The following is a 17,486-nucleotide window of genomic DNA, read 5'->3' as shown; positions in this document are numbered from 1 at the left end:
AGAGGCCCAAGTCAGGTGAGGATCAGATGCTCTCAGGCTTTCTCCTAAGGTCTAGATCCCTCCAGGAAAGATTTTGGCCTCAAGAATTTGGGGGTTGGACTGGCCTGGGAGCCAGGCCCAGGAAAGATGCTGGTCTAGGGCAGCTGGTGGCCATGCCACCCAGAGATGCAAAAAAAGATGGGGGCGGTAACTGGCCCCAAGGGCTCCTGGGGACTGCACTGAGGAGCTGGCTTGGTCTGGATGCAAAGGATCAGGAAGAGGACAGGTCAGATCCAGTGTCTAGGAAAGAGGCTGGAGGGTCATGCAGGCCCAGGGAAGTAGAGGGAGGTGAGGGCGGGGCCAGGCCCAGAGTGCTCCTGGGGACCTGAGAAGGAACTGAGTTGGTCCGGATGCAAAGGATCAGGAAGCAGTGGTGGTTCCCTAGGTCTCTGGGGCACCAAGACAAGGAACAGGACAGAACTCAGGCTAGGAGGAGAGACTAGGTGGAGGAGATAGGAAGTGTGAGTGAGGCTGGGGGAGTCAAGGTGCAGAGAGTGCAGTGGACTTACCCCAGAGAGAGAGGCCTGCGTGCTGGTCGGATAGAGGCCTGTGGGTTGTGCAAGCCCAGGGAAGCAGCAAGTAGTCTTTTTAAATCCAGGGTTTGTAGTCCATCCATTTTCTGGCACATTCAGAATATAATCTGAAGTGATCATCATGACTGCAAGGCACTATGGGATTTCACCTGTGATGTCTCTTCTGCCACATCAGTTGCTGCTTTTCTCCTTTTTGTTCCTTTGCCCCTCACTGACCTCACTGTACCTCAAATATTCCAGCCACAACCCCACACCAGGAGCTTTGGTGAATCTATGTACAGTATGTTCATTCCCTGGTCCTCTGCTCTTCTTTAGGGGTCTTCTCTAAACCTTATCAAGAAATAAACAATAATCTCAATCTCAGAAAAGTATAGTATACATGAAAACATATGATCCAAAGCAGTCCTTATAATTATATACACATAGATGTTAAACTAAAATTTTAATCTAGCCGTTTAGAGGAAAAGGTCACTAAGGTAGTTGAGTAGTCACATTCTATACTAGAAAATCACTTAATGTTTGAGAGAAGAAAAAAAATACCAGCTAAAACACATTGTTTACTGATAAAGAATGAAATACAGACGTGACAATGAAGGGAGTTGTATGCGGCGGCCTCTGGGAACTGAGTTTGGGATATATGGGTTTGTTTTATTCTTAGCCTTCTACCTCTATTACAATTTATAAGCTATGTGCATACGTGTATTACATAACAGAAATAAAACTTAAACTTTTTTCAGTGACTTGAGAGCACAGAAGAGGGCAGAGCCAACTGCCTGGCCAGGTAGGAAACAGAAAAAAGCCTAGCATGCAGGAATTATTAGGATGAAGAAGGTGGTAGAAAACGATACCCTCGGAGGGAAAAACGTCTGCAGCACTGTGGATACATGAGTGTAGTGTGTGTGTGAGCTGTGGGATCAGAAGTAAGAAGTTCTGATGGTGATGAGGCAGGTGAGGCTGTAAAGGTGATCTGAGCCTCACTAACAGCCTCAGAGCATCACTCAGAGCTTGACCTGTAAGAGGTGTTTGCCTTTCTTATGTTGCAACCCATGCAAGGGTCTCAAATGGCAGTTTTTGTGGAGTACAATGTACGACAGTGTACCACTTGCAGTTAGGGCAAATACTGCTTCAGGATGCTGAGGACTCAGGGCATTATCCTCAAACTCCTTGGCACTCCCAGGACTCTGTACCACTTGCAGTTAGGGCAAATACTGCTTCAGGATGCTGAGGACTCAGGACTCAAACTCCTTGGCACTCCTAGGACTCTGGCACTTAAAAACCATTTTCCTGTTTGCTCATTATTTTCAGGGTTAACAATAAATCTTTAGTTAATACATAGTGAATACTTGTAAACCAGAACTTGGTAGTAACTCTGCTTATTCAGTCTCTGTCTTGGCAGCTTTATTTGGCTTTTATTACTAAGCTGAAATAAATCCAGTGTAACTTTCTCTGTCTTAGTTTAGGAATGGTTTATCTTTGAATGTGATGGCCTTTTCCCCCCACAGAGTTGCCTGCAATTTTCTATTTCTTGTGCATTTTTACAGTGAATTTACTTTTATCATGCACATAATATGCAATGGCATTTTTATTGTTAAAATAATTCAAATGGCATAGAATACACGGGGTTGAATATAGAGCCATTCTCATTTCACTCCAACTATAATTATCCCTCAGAAAGTAACAATCCAGGTGCATCCATCCCAGCAATTTTTCTATGTATTCACATTTCTATGAATGTACATATAAAGTATATTACATTTGGTCTAGATGTGGTGGTGTGTATCTGTAATCTCAGTACTTAGGAGGCAGAAGTAGGAGGATTTCTGCACATTCAAGACCTGGGCTACATAGTAAGTTCCAAAGATATATAGCAAAAACTTCTCTCAAAAAGCCAGTATGTATCTCTCAGCCTGGTGGTGCAAGCCTTTAATTCCAGCACTCAGGAAGCTGAGACAGGTGACTTCTGTGAGATCAAAGACATCTTGGTCTACATAGTGAGTTTCAGACCAACTATGGCTATAGGGAAACCCTGTATGTGTGTGTGTGCGTGTGTGTGTGTGTGTATACACATACATATTTTAGTTCAAACCAGGTTTACCATCTTAATTTTTCTCTTTTGATCATTTATGTTTAAGACACACAACTTGATGTTTTAATATCCATGGCAAACTAATTGCCACAGTGAAACATTCTAACAAACCCATCACCTCACACACTTATATGTGGTGTGGTGTATGTCTTAGTTTCTTTCCCTGTTGCTGTGATAAAAATACCCTGGCAAAATCAACTTAGGGAGAAAAGGTTTAGCTTGGGCTCACAGTTCCATGTTTCTGTCCATCATAGCAGAAGAGCTCACAGTGGCAGGAGCTCCAGGTGCTGGTCACAATGCATCAGTAGTCAAGATGCTCCAGGTACTGGTCACATTGCATCAGTAGACGAGATGCTCCAGGTACTGGTCACCTTGCATCAGTAGACGAGATGCTGAAAGCAATGAACTAATGCTTACTACTCAGCGTGCTTTCTCCATTTTATACTGTCCAGGATCTCCTGCCTGGAGACTGGACCCATCCACGATTAAGATGGGTCTTCCCACACCTGTTGTAATCGATAATGCCTCACAGGCATGCCCAGAGGCCCACCTCCCACCTCAGATTAACACTAACCATCACAGTGTGTGCATGTGTAAAGAACATCTAAAATCTACTTTCTTAGCAAACTTCCTATACAAAAACAAACAAGAAAACAATTCTTGCACACTGTTAGTGTGACTGAAAAGTGGTGTAGCCATTGCAGAAAGCAGCATAAAAGTTCCTCAAAACATTAGCAACAGAACCACCCTATGACCCAAAAATAAACAATTGAAACAAGTGCCTTGTAAAAGGCTTCTACATATATTCTTGACAGCATTACTTACAAAGCTGAGCGATGGAAACATGTCTATGAACAGGCAAATGACTTAGAAATAGATTCCACTTATGCTGTGACATAAGGCAAAGTAAAACAATGCTAGGTCTCAATTGTATTTGGAATCTCATTTTCCCCTCCCCAAAGCAAGACAATTTAACATCATTACATACAGTGAAACTTTATTTAGTTCAATATAGTAGTCCATGTTTGAATTGCACTATATTTTATTGGTTCATCTAGTGCTAAGCACTTAGAGGTTTTTTTACTGCAATACAAATATTCTTACACATTTTTATTTTACAATTGCAAGCAGTTTAGGGGTCAAATAAGTACATTTCGTTGCTAGAACACTGTGGCAAGCTAAAAATGCCTATCCCAAAGATATCAACGTCCTAATCCCTGGAACGTGTGAATGACAAGAGTGGTTCTGCAGATAGGGTTAAGTGAAGGACTCTGAAGTGGGGTAATTATCCTGGATTGTCCTGTGGACTCCAAATGTGATCACAAAGGTCTGCAGCCAGGAGACAGGAAAGTCAAAGGAAGAATTTGACAAGAGATGGAGGAACTGGGGGAAAGGGGATGTGATGCCAGGTCACCAGCTGAGGAATGAGGACAGATGAAAAACTCCAGAGAAGCATGGAATGTGGAATGGGGTCCCCTTGCAGCTTCCAGAAGGAACCAGCCTTTCCAGCACTTCATTTTAGGATTTTTGCTCCCAAAAGTGTAAAATAACAAATCCATGGTGTTTTAAATCACTAGGTCTCTGATACTGCCCAATTCCTGTTCAGGATAGCTGTTCCTGTTGACACAAGTAGAGATTTTTCCCACGTTTGCTGTCCTTAGATATTTTCAGTCATTTTTTTCTCAAAAAATGAGTAAAAAATTGCTCTCAATTTTAAATGGTTTCACTTACGAAGATGGGCATATATTCACATATTTAGACTCTCCTGTCCAATTCCTTTGAGATAGTTTTCCTTCTTGTTATTGATTTATGCTTATTCTTAATTGTTTCTATTAACTCCTTGGTATATATGTTGTGATATTCTCAGGCCATCATTTGTTTTTTCACTTAGTATTGACACACAATATTAAAACAGATTTTATAATCAAATAATTTTGGAAGTTCCAGCTTAACAGAGTCAGATGAACTTCTTTCCTATTGAAGGTGTCAGGTCTTCATTATGAGATAAACTTAATCCTAAAAGTGATAGACAGAGCATAAGAAAATAAACCCCAGATTCATTTTATTTATAACAGTACTATAAGGTGTGCATATAAAATGATAATAACTTGAATTCAGTAATTCATTCAAATACCAGTATGCCAACAACTGGTGAGGTTTATACACTATATTAGACTACTACTCGTATAACTACACCCAACCAATATCTGAGAAAAAAAACTCAGTAGTCACTTTGAGAAATGTCAAAACAGCTGCATTAGTTGTTTTCACATTGCTGTGATAAAAGACCTGACAGAAACAGCTTAAGGAAGAAAATATCCATTTTTGACTCATGGTTTCAGAGGGTTCAGACCATGGTCTCTTTGCCCATGCATTTGGACAGAAAATCACATCAGTGGAAGCATGTGGGAGAGGAAAGTCAGCTATTTACTTCATGGCCAATTGGGAAACAGAGAGTGACAAGAAGGGACCAAGGATAATATACTCCAAAGGACCCACTCCCGTGATCTCCCTCCTCCAGCATGGCCTTACTGCCTCAGTTTCTACAGCTTCCACAAATAACACCACCATCTGGAGTCCAAGCATTCAAATCATGAGCCTTTGAGAAACATTGATAGTCAAATCATGACAATGGTATTTAACACAATTCAACATCCATTGCTTAGCAGAGTAGAACTAACAGGGCAGTTGGATATATTGCTAACAGAAGGCAACCAACCCTGATCCAACAGCAAAGCATCTTAACAGTCAAGCAGGAGACACTGTCCCATTAATCTAGGAGAAATACAGTAACAACCCCCTTCCACTACTATTATGATTGAACAATTCCTATTTAATGTAACAGTAAAAATGAAAATTATTAATCACATAAATATTTTCAAATGACAGATAAATATTATTTTTCATAAAAGTTACAAAAACATAATAAAACAAATAAAAGGGAATGGTTAAAGTCTTATTACAAAATAAATTATAAGATGTAATAGCTTTTCTAATATCAGCAGTAGACAGTTGGAAAATATAATTTCAAAATAACAGCCCAAACATAACATACAAATAAGTGTTAGGAAATTTGTTGAAACTGTGAAGAAAGCTGTACCTTTTTATTGAAGGATGCAGAATGATGCAGGCAAATAAATGCACGAACAGGTTTGTATGGGAGAAGACTAGACTTTGTGTCATCCTTCCTCCAGTTTACTCATAAGTTAGACACAAATTGATCTGAAGTCCAATTTGGTTTTTAGTTTGTCTCTAATGTCATTAAATGTTCACACAATTCCACCAGCTAAAAAGACTTAATAACTTAAATGTTTAACAATATGAAGTTGACTAAATAAATTATGATGATGCATCCAAGTGAGAGAAAATAGTGTACTGCTTATTTTAAAATATTGCTTATAAATTATGACATAAAAATGTTGACATTTTCAATGAAAAAACAGGTTCAAAAATGGAATAATGATTAATGTGTATATGTATGTCTACATATACATAGGTATATCTTACATGTACACATATATAAAAGTAAAGAAGAGAGAAAGAGAAGATGATTGATTGGTTGATTGATTGATACATAGATGATAGGTAAATAGATGATAGACAGATGGATAGATGATAGATAGATAGATAGATAGATAGATAGATAGATAGATGATAGAGGATGGAGAATGGATAGATGATAGCAATAGATAGATGATGATGGATAGATGGATGATAGAGATAGATGATAGAGATAGATCAGATAGATGATAGATAGATAGATAGATAGATAGATAGATAGATAGATAGACAGATAGATAGAGACATGCCAGAGTAACAGAGTGACAGACTCAAAAAAGCTACTGAGTGGAATACACCAGATCATAAATAATGTTTGTCTCCAGGCAGTAAAGTTATAAGTGATTCTTTTCATTTTTATCTTTGTTGAATTTCCCGTAGTATTTCCTTGTTTAATAAAAGGACAGAACAGCATTTCTTTTTAAAATACTGAAGAATAAGAAAAAGATGAAACTACAAAAAACAAGAAAACTTTGTATAAGTTTTTCAAATCAATTTTAGAATTCGTGAAAGCGTCTATGAATAGAAACAAAGTACAATATCATTTAGAAAAAATGTTACTAAATCTTACAAGGTAAAAAATTTAAATTGCTTTAGAACACAAAATGCTATAAAATTTAACAAGAAATTTGCAATGTGTAAGAGAAAGCGTATATGCCCTTTACATCTAAAAAGCCTTAAACTGTGCCAGAAGTCTCTCCAGGATCTCGGGCCCCTCTACCATCTTCCCCACTGGTCTCTCATTCTGTTGTCCCCAGGTCCTGGAAGACTGGGTTGTATCAATGGATTGCCTTTGCCCTTCAGCTTCCGTTGACCTTGGCCCAAATAAGCACCAGGAAGGAAATCACTGCCAGGAGAATGAACCTGACCTGACACCCAAGCACTCCTTCCTTCAGCCCCACCTGGCCCACAGTTAAAGGTTGCAGCTCCCTCCAGATTTCTGTCACCATCCAGTTTTCACCTGCCCTGCCAAAGCCCTAAACCAGGCCATCCTCCTTTCTTGCCTAGACAGTTACAGAGGCCTCTCTAATGTCCATATCTACCCTCCCCCGCTTTAAGTTTGTCCATTCCACATCAAGCTCTCAAAACATAAATCTGATCATTTCATTCCCTGCCTAAACCCTCCATCTGTTTCCCACTGAACGGAGACTACAGAGAAACTCTACACTTTGATAAACACTCAGTGTCTGTGGTTGGCTGACATCCCGTTCCTTTGTACCAGAGTGCACTGCAGTCTGTTTACACATCTCCGGCTGCAAATACAGACTGTCCGTGTGGTGGGCAAAGCATTCCAAACCCTTTGGCTCCAGACCACTGCAGTAATCTGGAATCACAAACAAAAGCCACGATCTGCAAAACACTAGACCTACACTTTTACGAACGTTTCCTTTGGTTAGCTTTCCTCATAGGAGCTGGTATGTTGTATCATCTTTTGCCTCAGGAACCCTAATAAAGTAAACAGAAAGAAGACCGCCCATAAAAGAGGCAAATGTCAAGAACCAAAACGAAAAAAAAAATACGAAAATCAAGAAATGCAAATATCAGGGGGCCTGGAGAGATGGCTCAGTGGTTAAGAACACAAGTTGTTCTTGCAGAAGACTCAGGTTCAAATCCCAGCACCCACATGGCAGCTAACGCCAGTAACTCCAGTCCCAGGGGATCTGACAGCCTCTTCTGTCCTCCGCGGGCATTGCATGACACGGGTACACTTACCTACATCCAGGCAATACACACGTACACATAAAATAAAAATAATAAATAATTTTTTTAAAAAAATGCAAGTAGCTTACACAAATTAAGAAAATGTTTAGGGGGCCTGGAGAGATGTCTCATCAGTTAAGAACACATACTGTTCTTGCAGAGGAACTAAGTTTTGTTCCCAACACCCATGTCAAGCAGCTCACAACTACCTGTAACTTCAGCTGGATGATCTATGTCTCTGACCTCCACAGACACCTGCATTCACATACGCACACACAGAAACACATACATAATTAAAAATAAAATGAATCTTTTTCTAAAACAGAAAGAAAAAAGAAAATTTAGAATCACTGATATATATATATATGTACGCCCACACACATATGTAAATGAATTAAACCAATGTTATGATGCCACTTTTAGCCTATTAAATAAAAAATTAAATATACTATTTAACATTGAAAGAATGTGTAAATAAACTCTTTAAATTATTGATGACTGGCACTGAAATAGTTTTATTTATTTATGGGGCTAGGGGAGATAGCTTGGTCTATAAAGTGCTAGTCTTGTGAACACAAGGACCAAAGTTTAATCTCCAGAATCTCTAGAATCCATGTAAAAAAAAAAAAAAAAAGGAAGGAAAGAAAAGTCATGTGTGATAATACAAGCTTGTTATCCCAGCTCTGGAAAGCCCAAAATGGGCAGATCCCTGGGGCTCCCAGGCCAGCCAGCCTAGCCTCCTTGTTTCAGACCAGTGAGAGTCCCTGTCTGGAAAGAAAAGGTGCGCTATGTCTGAGGGACAGCACCCAGGTTTGTCCTGGTCTCCACGGGTACAAGCACACATATACATAGGGTGGGGGGAAGGAGAGCAGAGAAGGTAGAAGGGAAGGGGAATGTGCTTTACACAGAATATATACCTGGAAGAAAATTTTCCAGAAAAATCCTGTTGGAGAAGAGGAAAGAAGACACATTCACCCCTCACCCCACCCCCACGTATCACTTCTTTTTAAAGTTATCAGTAAGTTCTGCCTATACTATCTACCTCCAAATAATGTTCCATTATCTACCATCCACATCGTGAAAGCCTAGACCAAGTGGCCTGCAGTCTCCCACATAGCTGTAGGAGCCTCCTTAGCCTGTGACACCAGGTCTCCTCTGCACTGCCACAGTGTGTCCATACTGCAACAAGCCTGGTTAAACTAAACTAAATGTGGCTGAAAGCTTCCTCCATACTGTGAATTATAACCTAACTTGATATGAAACAGATTGCAACTTGTTCTCATAACAAGCAGCGGAGCCTTAGCCAGTCAGACGAGCTAGGCTTCAGTCAACCACAGGCACTAAGTGTTCAAACCAGGTTCACATAAGTCAGCCACCATGCTGTAACCCTAAGCTGTGTGTCCCTCACTTCTGCTTTCTGTAGGTCACTTCCTTTACTCTGATTTTAAACATAGCCTATCCATGTGACTGGCAGAGCCAGACCTCTGCCAGATTGTAAAGCCATAAAAATTGATTATCATCTGTGAAACTGGGTAAGTTATAATTTTCCCCTAAAACTCTCAAAGTATAAACTAGATAATTTCATTTTCTGCCTGAAACCCTCCAGTGGCTTCTCACTGAAAGAAAAGTAAAACCCAGCCACCTCCAACAGCCTCTGGAGCCCCCAGGGTCTGCCATCATTACCCTTTGGCACTCATGTATTCCTTGCTCCTGATTGACGCCCCCGCCCCCCCAACCTCACATCCTACATCTGGACACGCGTGTTGTTGCCCAGGCCTCAGCATCTGCTGATTCATCAGCCTGAACAGCCTCATGCAAATCTTTTTTTCTAATATTTTTATTGAGTTTTTGTGCATTTCATATAATAGATCTTTTGTTTTGTTTGGGGTTTTTTTTTTTTTTTTTATTTTTTTGAGACAAGGTCTCCCTGTAGCCCCAGCTGGCCTGGAAGTCATTATGTAGATGAGACTGACCTTGAACTCACAGAGCTCCGCCTGCCTCTGCCTCCTGAGTGCTGGGATTAAAGGTGTGTGCTACCACACCCTGAGCATTTCATATAACAGGTCTTAATCAGATTCAGACTCCCTCCCCAATACCAGATTTCATGCACTCTGTGATATATGTTAGGTCCTATCTGGTCAAGCATTTGTACCCAGATGTCCCTCAGTGCAAGTTCATCCACTGGAGACTAGTAAGCCTATCTAGAGTCACGTCCTTAAAGAAGATCTACTCTCTCTCACCTAGCAGTAATTAGTTGCCAATAGTTCCTTGGCTAAGATTGGGCCTGCTGCCCATTTCCCTCTTCCCTCATTCTGTGCTGGGTTTTGTCTGATTGAGTCAGCATGGGTCTTGTGCATGCCATCACCATTGATGTAAGTTCATATGAGCAAGTCCCCAGTGGCCTGAAAGCTGCTATTTCCTTATGTTCATGCATCAACTCTGGCTCTTAACATTCTTTCTGCCCCCTCTTCCACAATGGTCCCTGAGCCATGGGTGGGTGAGGTTTAAAATAAGAGTCCTATCCAGGGGCGTGCATTCTGCAGTCTCTTATTCTCTTAAAAATTAGCCAGTTTTGGCCTTCTGTGTGCGTTACACTTTGTTGTATGAGGAAGCTTTCCTGGTTCTTGATGTTACATCAGGATATATGCTCACATATAAGGGATGAGTGCTGCATGTAGAAATTATTATACTAAATGAAATAACATGGACTCAGAGAAGCAAGTGATGTATGTTCTCCTTCATTTGTGGATCTTAGCACCAATCCCTCCTGCAGATCTTTGCACAACTGCTCCTTCCCACTGCTTACATCTCAGCTAGAATGTTGGTCCACATAGGGGCCTCCCTAGACCTGCCTCCCTCCTTAGTTTAGGTGATACCTTATACCCCAAGAAAATCCACACCCTACCGGCCCTGGTTTTGTGTGTGTGTATGTGTGTATGTGTGTGTGTGTGTGTGTGTGTGTGTGTGTGTGTTTCTCACTATCAAAAGTAATCAAATTTTGGCAGCGAGATGATTCAGTGGGTAAAGGACTTGCTACCAAGCCTGACTACTTAAGTTCAATCCCCAGGACTTACATAGTGGAAAAGGAGAACCCACTCCTACAAATTGTCCTCTGACTTTCACACACACTGTGGCACATGTGTCTAGACACATACACACACGAATAAATAAATGTAAAAAACTTGTTTAGAATAATAATAATGAAGGCTGGAGAGATGGCTCAATGGTTAAGAACACTGGTTGTTCTTGCAGAAGATCTGGGTTCAAATCCCAGCACCTACATGACAGCTAGCACCTGTCCGTAACTCCAGTCCCAGGGCATTCGACAGCCTCTTCTGACCTCCACAGGCATTACACAACACAGATGCACTTACCTACATGTAGGTAGTACACACATATCCATAAAATAAAAATAATAAATAATTTTTTTTAAGTTTAAATAAGGCTGGATGTGGTGGCACATGCCTTTAATCCCAGCACTTGGGAGGCAGAGGCAGGTGGCTCTCTGTGAGTCCACACTTGTGCCAAGAGCTGGGCTTGTGCCAAGTACTCTGGAAGCCCATGGGGCAGCACCTTTCAGGACCTCAGAAAGTGCTGGATGACCATCAAATGACTAAATAGCAGGGGCTGGAGAGATGACCCCTTGGTTAAGATCACTGGCTGCTCTTCCAGAGAACCTGGGGTTTGAATTCCCAGCACCACATGGTGGCTAACAACCATCTGTAACTCCAATTCCAGGAGATCCAACACCTTTTTCTGACCTCTGCAGGCACTGCATGGCATGGATGCACTTACATACATGCAGGCAATACACTCACATAAAATGAAAATAATAATAATCAAATTTATTGATTTGTCGTTTGTCTCACCCATCTAAATGAGTTATAGGACTTTGGTTTTTGTATTTACCCTTCTGTCTAACAGTTAAAGCAATGCTTCACACATCCTAAATAAGCATTTATTTAAGCAAAGGCTAGACACGTACATTTATTCATTCATTTATTCACTTAATAAAAGCTTATTGATTGTTCTTTATGTGCCAGACAGGAATAAACTAAGATTCCTGTCTCCAGGAAGTTTAAATTCTAGCAGCAGTAAGAAGCAATAAAGAAAATAATAATGATTTATCCAAAGTAGTAGAACATAGCAGATGCTATAAGGAAAAAAGAGAAATGTGGAACAGAACAAGGTGACAGACTGAGGCTAGCCAGCTGGGGAGGAAAGGTGAAGGAACAGGAAGGTTTCTGTGTAAACGAAGGTGATGCAGCTTACCTAGCCAGAAAGGGGGCCTGGCAAGGGTGTTTATGGCAACCATAGCAATCCTTTATGCAAATGAAGTGCCCTGCTTCTACCAATTATAGCTGTCCTTCATAAATGAAAGACTGTGTTTGCACTAATCATAAGCTGCTGCTAGGCCTTCAGGGAACGAGCTCCCCTTCTGGCCTGGGCAGAAATGGCTGCAGGGTCATCTAGGATTCACTGAGGTTTGTAATAGCAAAAAGTCGGACACACAAAAGTCTGCTACATGGAAGTCTGATGCATATTCTTTAAAACCGTTTTGATTGAGACAGGAGATGGAGTCGGCAACTCCCTTGCTGGCCAATCAGTTTGGCCAGAATAGAAGCTCCAGGTTCAATGTGAGACAATCTCAAAATACAAGGAGGAGAACAAGAGAGGACTACACCTGATGTCAACCCCTGGCCTCTGAGCATGTGTACATCACACACATACACACACACACACACACCCTAAAAGGGGAGGCTGTCATCAACATTAACAATGCCTTAGCAGTATTCACAATATTCTAATGATGCTTAACTCCCCTTGCAGTGCCCCAGAGATTGATGGCTCCCTCTAATCTGTCTACACTAACACAGGGCAGAGTGTAGTTAATGTCTACTCATTCAAAATAATGTCTCCCTCCTTCTGAGCAATGTTCCCCCCCGACCTCATGTTCCTATTAGTTATACTATAGCTCTCTGCCTTGTAGTAACTGGCTTGAGAGTCCATGCCCAACCAAAAAGATCCTTTCCTAGGGATTTTTAAGTATTGACTTCTGTTGAAGAAAAGGCTTCTTCCCCTCTGCTTGCAAAGCTAAGGATGTGAACTGAGCTGTCAGTACTCATTCGTCCATACTCATTTTTCATTTTATTGAGTGTCTGCTAGAGAGCAGTTTCTCCTAAGCAGTAGAACTCCGGGGCTTAACAAGATCAATGGGGTCCCTGTTCTCATGAGAGAGAAAAATACAGGAGGTCAATGAGGAAAAAGTGATAATCATTTTAGATCACAATACATCTTCTGAAGAAAATCACCATGGTACTAGATAGTAAAAGATTAAGAAGGTAGATTGGGGGGTGGAAAAGATGGCTCAGCATTAAGAGCACTGTCTGCTCTTGCAGAGGACCCAGAGGACAGAGTTCAAAAGTTTGGTTCCTAGCACCCACATGGCAGCTCACAGTGAGTTCAAGGCTAGACTGATCTACATAGTGAGTTCTAGGACAGCTGGGGAGGTTGGTGAGTAGAGTCTGAGTGGAAAACTTTCGAATTAAAATCTTGAGGGATGGGGAGGTATCAGCCATGCATACGTCTTGGGAATAAATGTTCTTATAGAGATCCTGAGGTAGAATGAGCTTCACAAACCAATATGCCCAAAAGGAGTATATTAGTTGGTGTCACATCACTATAACAAATGCCTGGCACAGGCCGCTTTTGAAGTAAAGACTGGTTTATTTGGATTTGTGGTTCTGGAGGTTCCAGTCCAAGACTGGGACTCTACCAAGGCTGATGTATCAGTGTAGGCACACATGTTCACATCTTCAGCCAGGAAGAAAAGAGAGAGAAGAGAAGCCTGAATCCCACAAGCTTCCTCAAGGCCACTCCCCCAATAACCAGGGTTTCTAGCCCTTAAACCCACAGAATTTCAATGGTTTGTAAATACATTAATATGAAAAAGATCAGAAAGAACTACACTGAAATCATGACAATGAAATATCTGGGTTATATAACTTTTCTTCTTTATACGTTTCCTATTAATTCATTCCACTGACTACATTTAACACATACTAATTTAAATGGTGAAGTTTCTTGTTCCAGTTTGTATTTCCTTATCTTGCCCCTTCTCACTTTTTTGGAAGACATGTCCTCATCGGTGCTGTGATCCCCCTCAGCTTGTGTGCTGTCCTTCACTCTTGACCTGACAGTGTCATGAGCAAATACGAGAAGAGCTCAACAGGAAGTAGAATATTCTCAAGTTAGTTTGACATTGAGACTATCCTCCTATTATAGAAAATCCAGCAGTCAAGAAATCAAGCACTCACATGGAGAGCTGGAGAACTCACTTTTATTATGCTAGTGAACCCAGACCAGCTCATGCTCTGAGGTTCTGGGCCTGGATTACAGAAATTCACAGGCCTTAATAGGGCTTTTACACCGTGTCTTGATGAGTACAGCATCGGTGACTTTAGTCTGTAGCCTACGTGAGTTTCAACACAGATATCTATGTGTATATAAGCCATTGCAGGAAATTCTTGTGGTCAGCATGCTTACAGAAGCAGACACTGCAGGCAGGGGTTACAACATTCTTAGCTGTGTAATTTACTGCTTTCACAAATACACTGGTTACCAGATAGTTCCCCAGATAATTGTGGTATTTACTTCTGGTCCCTTTGTGTTCTCCGTTTCAGTTTTACCACCTCCATCAGTATAGTTAAGTGTTTACTGGGAAGAAATTTCAGAGAGTACACAGTGACTACTGGTTGTCCTAACGCACAGGAAAGTACAAGAATTAGCCACAAGAAAATGATCTCAGACACACAAAAGAGCAACAGTAATGCATGGGAATATTTCTTTTCCTCTTCACTCCCATTTACAAAGTCAGCCCTGTAAGGTGTGGACTCCAGGTGCTCCTCAGTGAATGCCACAGCTAGCCTTGAATCAAGTTTGTAAGCTCATTCCTGTAACCACATTTCATGTACAGGTTAATAATGACTCCGCCTCCAGGTTACAAACGAGGACACCAAGCCCTGGAAAGTTTAAGTGTTGGGCCAAGGTTAGTCCTGTCCACCACATCTTTCTGCAGCAAGTGAGATCTGGACCAAAGGACAAACCTGAGACCAGGTAGAGGTGACCGACTCACAAGCCACACCTGGCTTTCTCTCTGAATTATTTCTTGGCAGAAAATGCCACTGCGCAATCAGGACAGTCGACTGTAGTTAGAATGAGTTCGTGGAACAAAGCAGTTTAATTAAAGAAAAAAAAAAATTAGTTGAGTTTCAGTGCTGTTCTCTTCAATCCAGGATGGAAATTAATTTATAATAACTTTATCTTTTATTCATGTCATGCTGCATATTTCAGAGTTATGTTGGCATCCTTATATTTTTCAGCTGGGTGAGAAATAATGGTGTGTTTCTAATAGGCTGCTAGTCAGTGCTGAAAGAACATAGCTGAATCTCGCTAACCATTCAGGGAAGTCTGAAGCCACCAGGGAGTAGCTCTGCTTTCCTTTTGATGCGTCATGATATTTAAAATTCAGAGGGCTGCTACAGGCTTCAAAGCAGCCCTTTCAGATTGATCACTCCACAGCCTAACTCCATTAGCGGCTCAGGACAAAGAGAGCTTATTCATTTTCCTCTAACAGCCTCCTTCTGTCTCCTCAGACCAACCTGACAGAGTTGAAGTCATTTGGTTCCCCACCTCTGGCCGTCAGCAACGTAAGTGCTGCAGTGATGGTGCTCATGGCCCCCGGGGGCAAGGTGCCCAAGGACCGCAGCTGGAAGGCTGCCAAGATCACCATGGCCAAGGTGGACAGCTTCCTCGACTCCCTAATCCACTTTGACAAGGAGAACATCCCTGAGAACTGCCTCAAAGCCATCAGGCCATATCTGCAAGACCCAGAGTTCAACCCAGAGTTTGTGGCCACCAAATCCTATGCAGCTGCGGGCCTCTGCTCTTGGGTTATAAACATCGTGAAGTTCTACGAGGTGTTCTGTGATGTGCAACCCAAGCGTCAAGCTTTGAGCAAAGCCACCTCAGACCTCACAGCTGCCCAGGAGAAGCTGGCCGCCATCAAAGCCAAGATCACTGTGAGTGACCCTAGAGCTCCCCACCCCACCCCTAGCCCAACACAGCCAGCCTCTAAAACACACAGCTCCTTCTGGCCATCACCCAGAACTTGACAGGAAGACGCCCAAGGAGAAGCAAGAAGCAGGAAAATAAAATGTTTACATAAAATCTCTTCACTTTCAATAGGGATAACTTTTTTAGAAATTAAATTAATTAGTTTTTATTTTTATTGAGTTTTTGTGCATTTCATATAATACATCTTAATCTAATCTAGACCTAATCCCCTATCCCCACCCCCATAATACCTCCCACCAGATTTCAGGTATTCTGTCATATATGTTAAATCCTATCTAGTAAAGCATTTGTACCAGGATGTCCCTTGGTACACGTTCATCCACTGGAGTCTAATCAGCCTATCTAGAGTCACTCCCTTAAATATCTACTCTCCCTCACCCCACAGTAATCGTTTGCCAATGATTCCTCAGCTAGGGTTGGGGTCTGATAACTTTTTACATTTCTTTCTCCAACACCATATAGGTCAAACAAGAAAAACCCACTGGGCGCTTGATCCATAACTGTAGGTAGAAAATGTATTTTTATTCCTCCTCTGAGGAAAGAAAGGATCCCAGATACAGCTTTTCCCTTTAGCCAAACATGAATGTAAAATTGTTGTACTTTTAATAGTTAAGAGAGGGGGGTTAAGATTTTGAGATTTTCCTCCCTTAAAACATTAGGTTTCGGCCTTCTGATTTTACCTTTTGTGCCTATTATTTTCAGTTCTGACCAGTTATTAGTCTGCCTCACTTCCAGCAGAGTGGCACTGTGGGCATAATGGATCAAAGAGAGAGAGAGAGAGAGAGAGAGAGAGACAGAGAGACAGAGAGACAGAGAGACAGAGAGACAGAGAGAAAGAGAGATTCACATCCGCATTGCTTTACAGAAGCTTTTAAAAGCAAGTCATAGTGATGACACAGGCCTGTAATCCCAGCACTCAGGAGACTGAGGCAAGAGGATCATAAGTTTGAGGCCAGCTTGAGCTACATAGTGAGACTGAATTAAAATATAAGTAGATAACTAAATAAATAAACAGTATATCACAAGTTAGAGTGAGCCTTGGTCTAGATTAGGTTTGTTAGCTTTTATAAATACCATACAGATACCATTATTAAATCTGCTTCACCCAGATTTGGGATGACATTGGTGATCTTGGGTTTACACCTGTTTGAGAGAGGATTTCCCTTGAACTTCACCTTCATTATTGAAATGGATACTATGAAGCTGGGTAGGTAGAGCACAGGCAGCTAGGTAGAGTCCTAGGCTTCAGTCAGCCAAAAAAAATAAAATTACCAAAATGAGATGTAGCAGTCAGCATAGTTAAGATAGCATAAAAATCCATCCATCTGGAAAGATCCTGGTTTCCATCAAACTGTAATGTTTACTACCTGTGTCTTTAGAGTGCCTAAACTTCAGTTTCCTGAAGTAAATGAACGTAATTCTTGCTGCAAGTT

At 41.4% G+C, this 17,486-nt stretch overlaps 1 protein-coding gene across 1 annotated transcript in view; it reads left to right on the top strand.

The window, feature by feature from the left end:
* The window catches only part of Dnah9 (dynein axonemal heavy chain 9), a 430,757-nt gene that overhangs the window by 291,059 nt on the left and 122,212 nt on the right, over window positions 1–17,486 (top strand). Inside the window, exon 50 of the mRNA XM_008855701.3 lies at window positions 15,573–15,998. Coding sequence (XP_008853923.1) covers window positions 15,573–15,998 — 426 coding nt within the window. The remainder of the gene's footprint in view (window positions 1–15,572; window positions 15,999–17,486) is intronic.

The sequence above is a fragment of the Nannospalax galili genome, unplaced genomic scaffold (genome assembly GCF_000622305.1).
Source record: "Nannospalax galili isolate Female #2095 unplaced genomic scaffold, S.galili_v1.0 scaffold146, whole genome shotgun sequence".
NCBI classification, from domain to species: Eukaryota; Metazoa; Chordata; class Mammalia; order Rodentia; family Spalacidae; genus Nannospalax; species Nannospalax galili.
The sequence above is the reverse complement of the archived record's forward strand: the minus strand, read 5'-3'. Positions and strand labels throughout refer to the sequence as shown.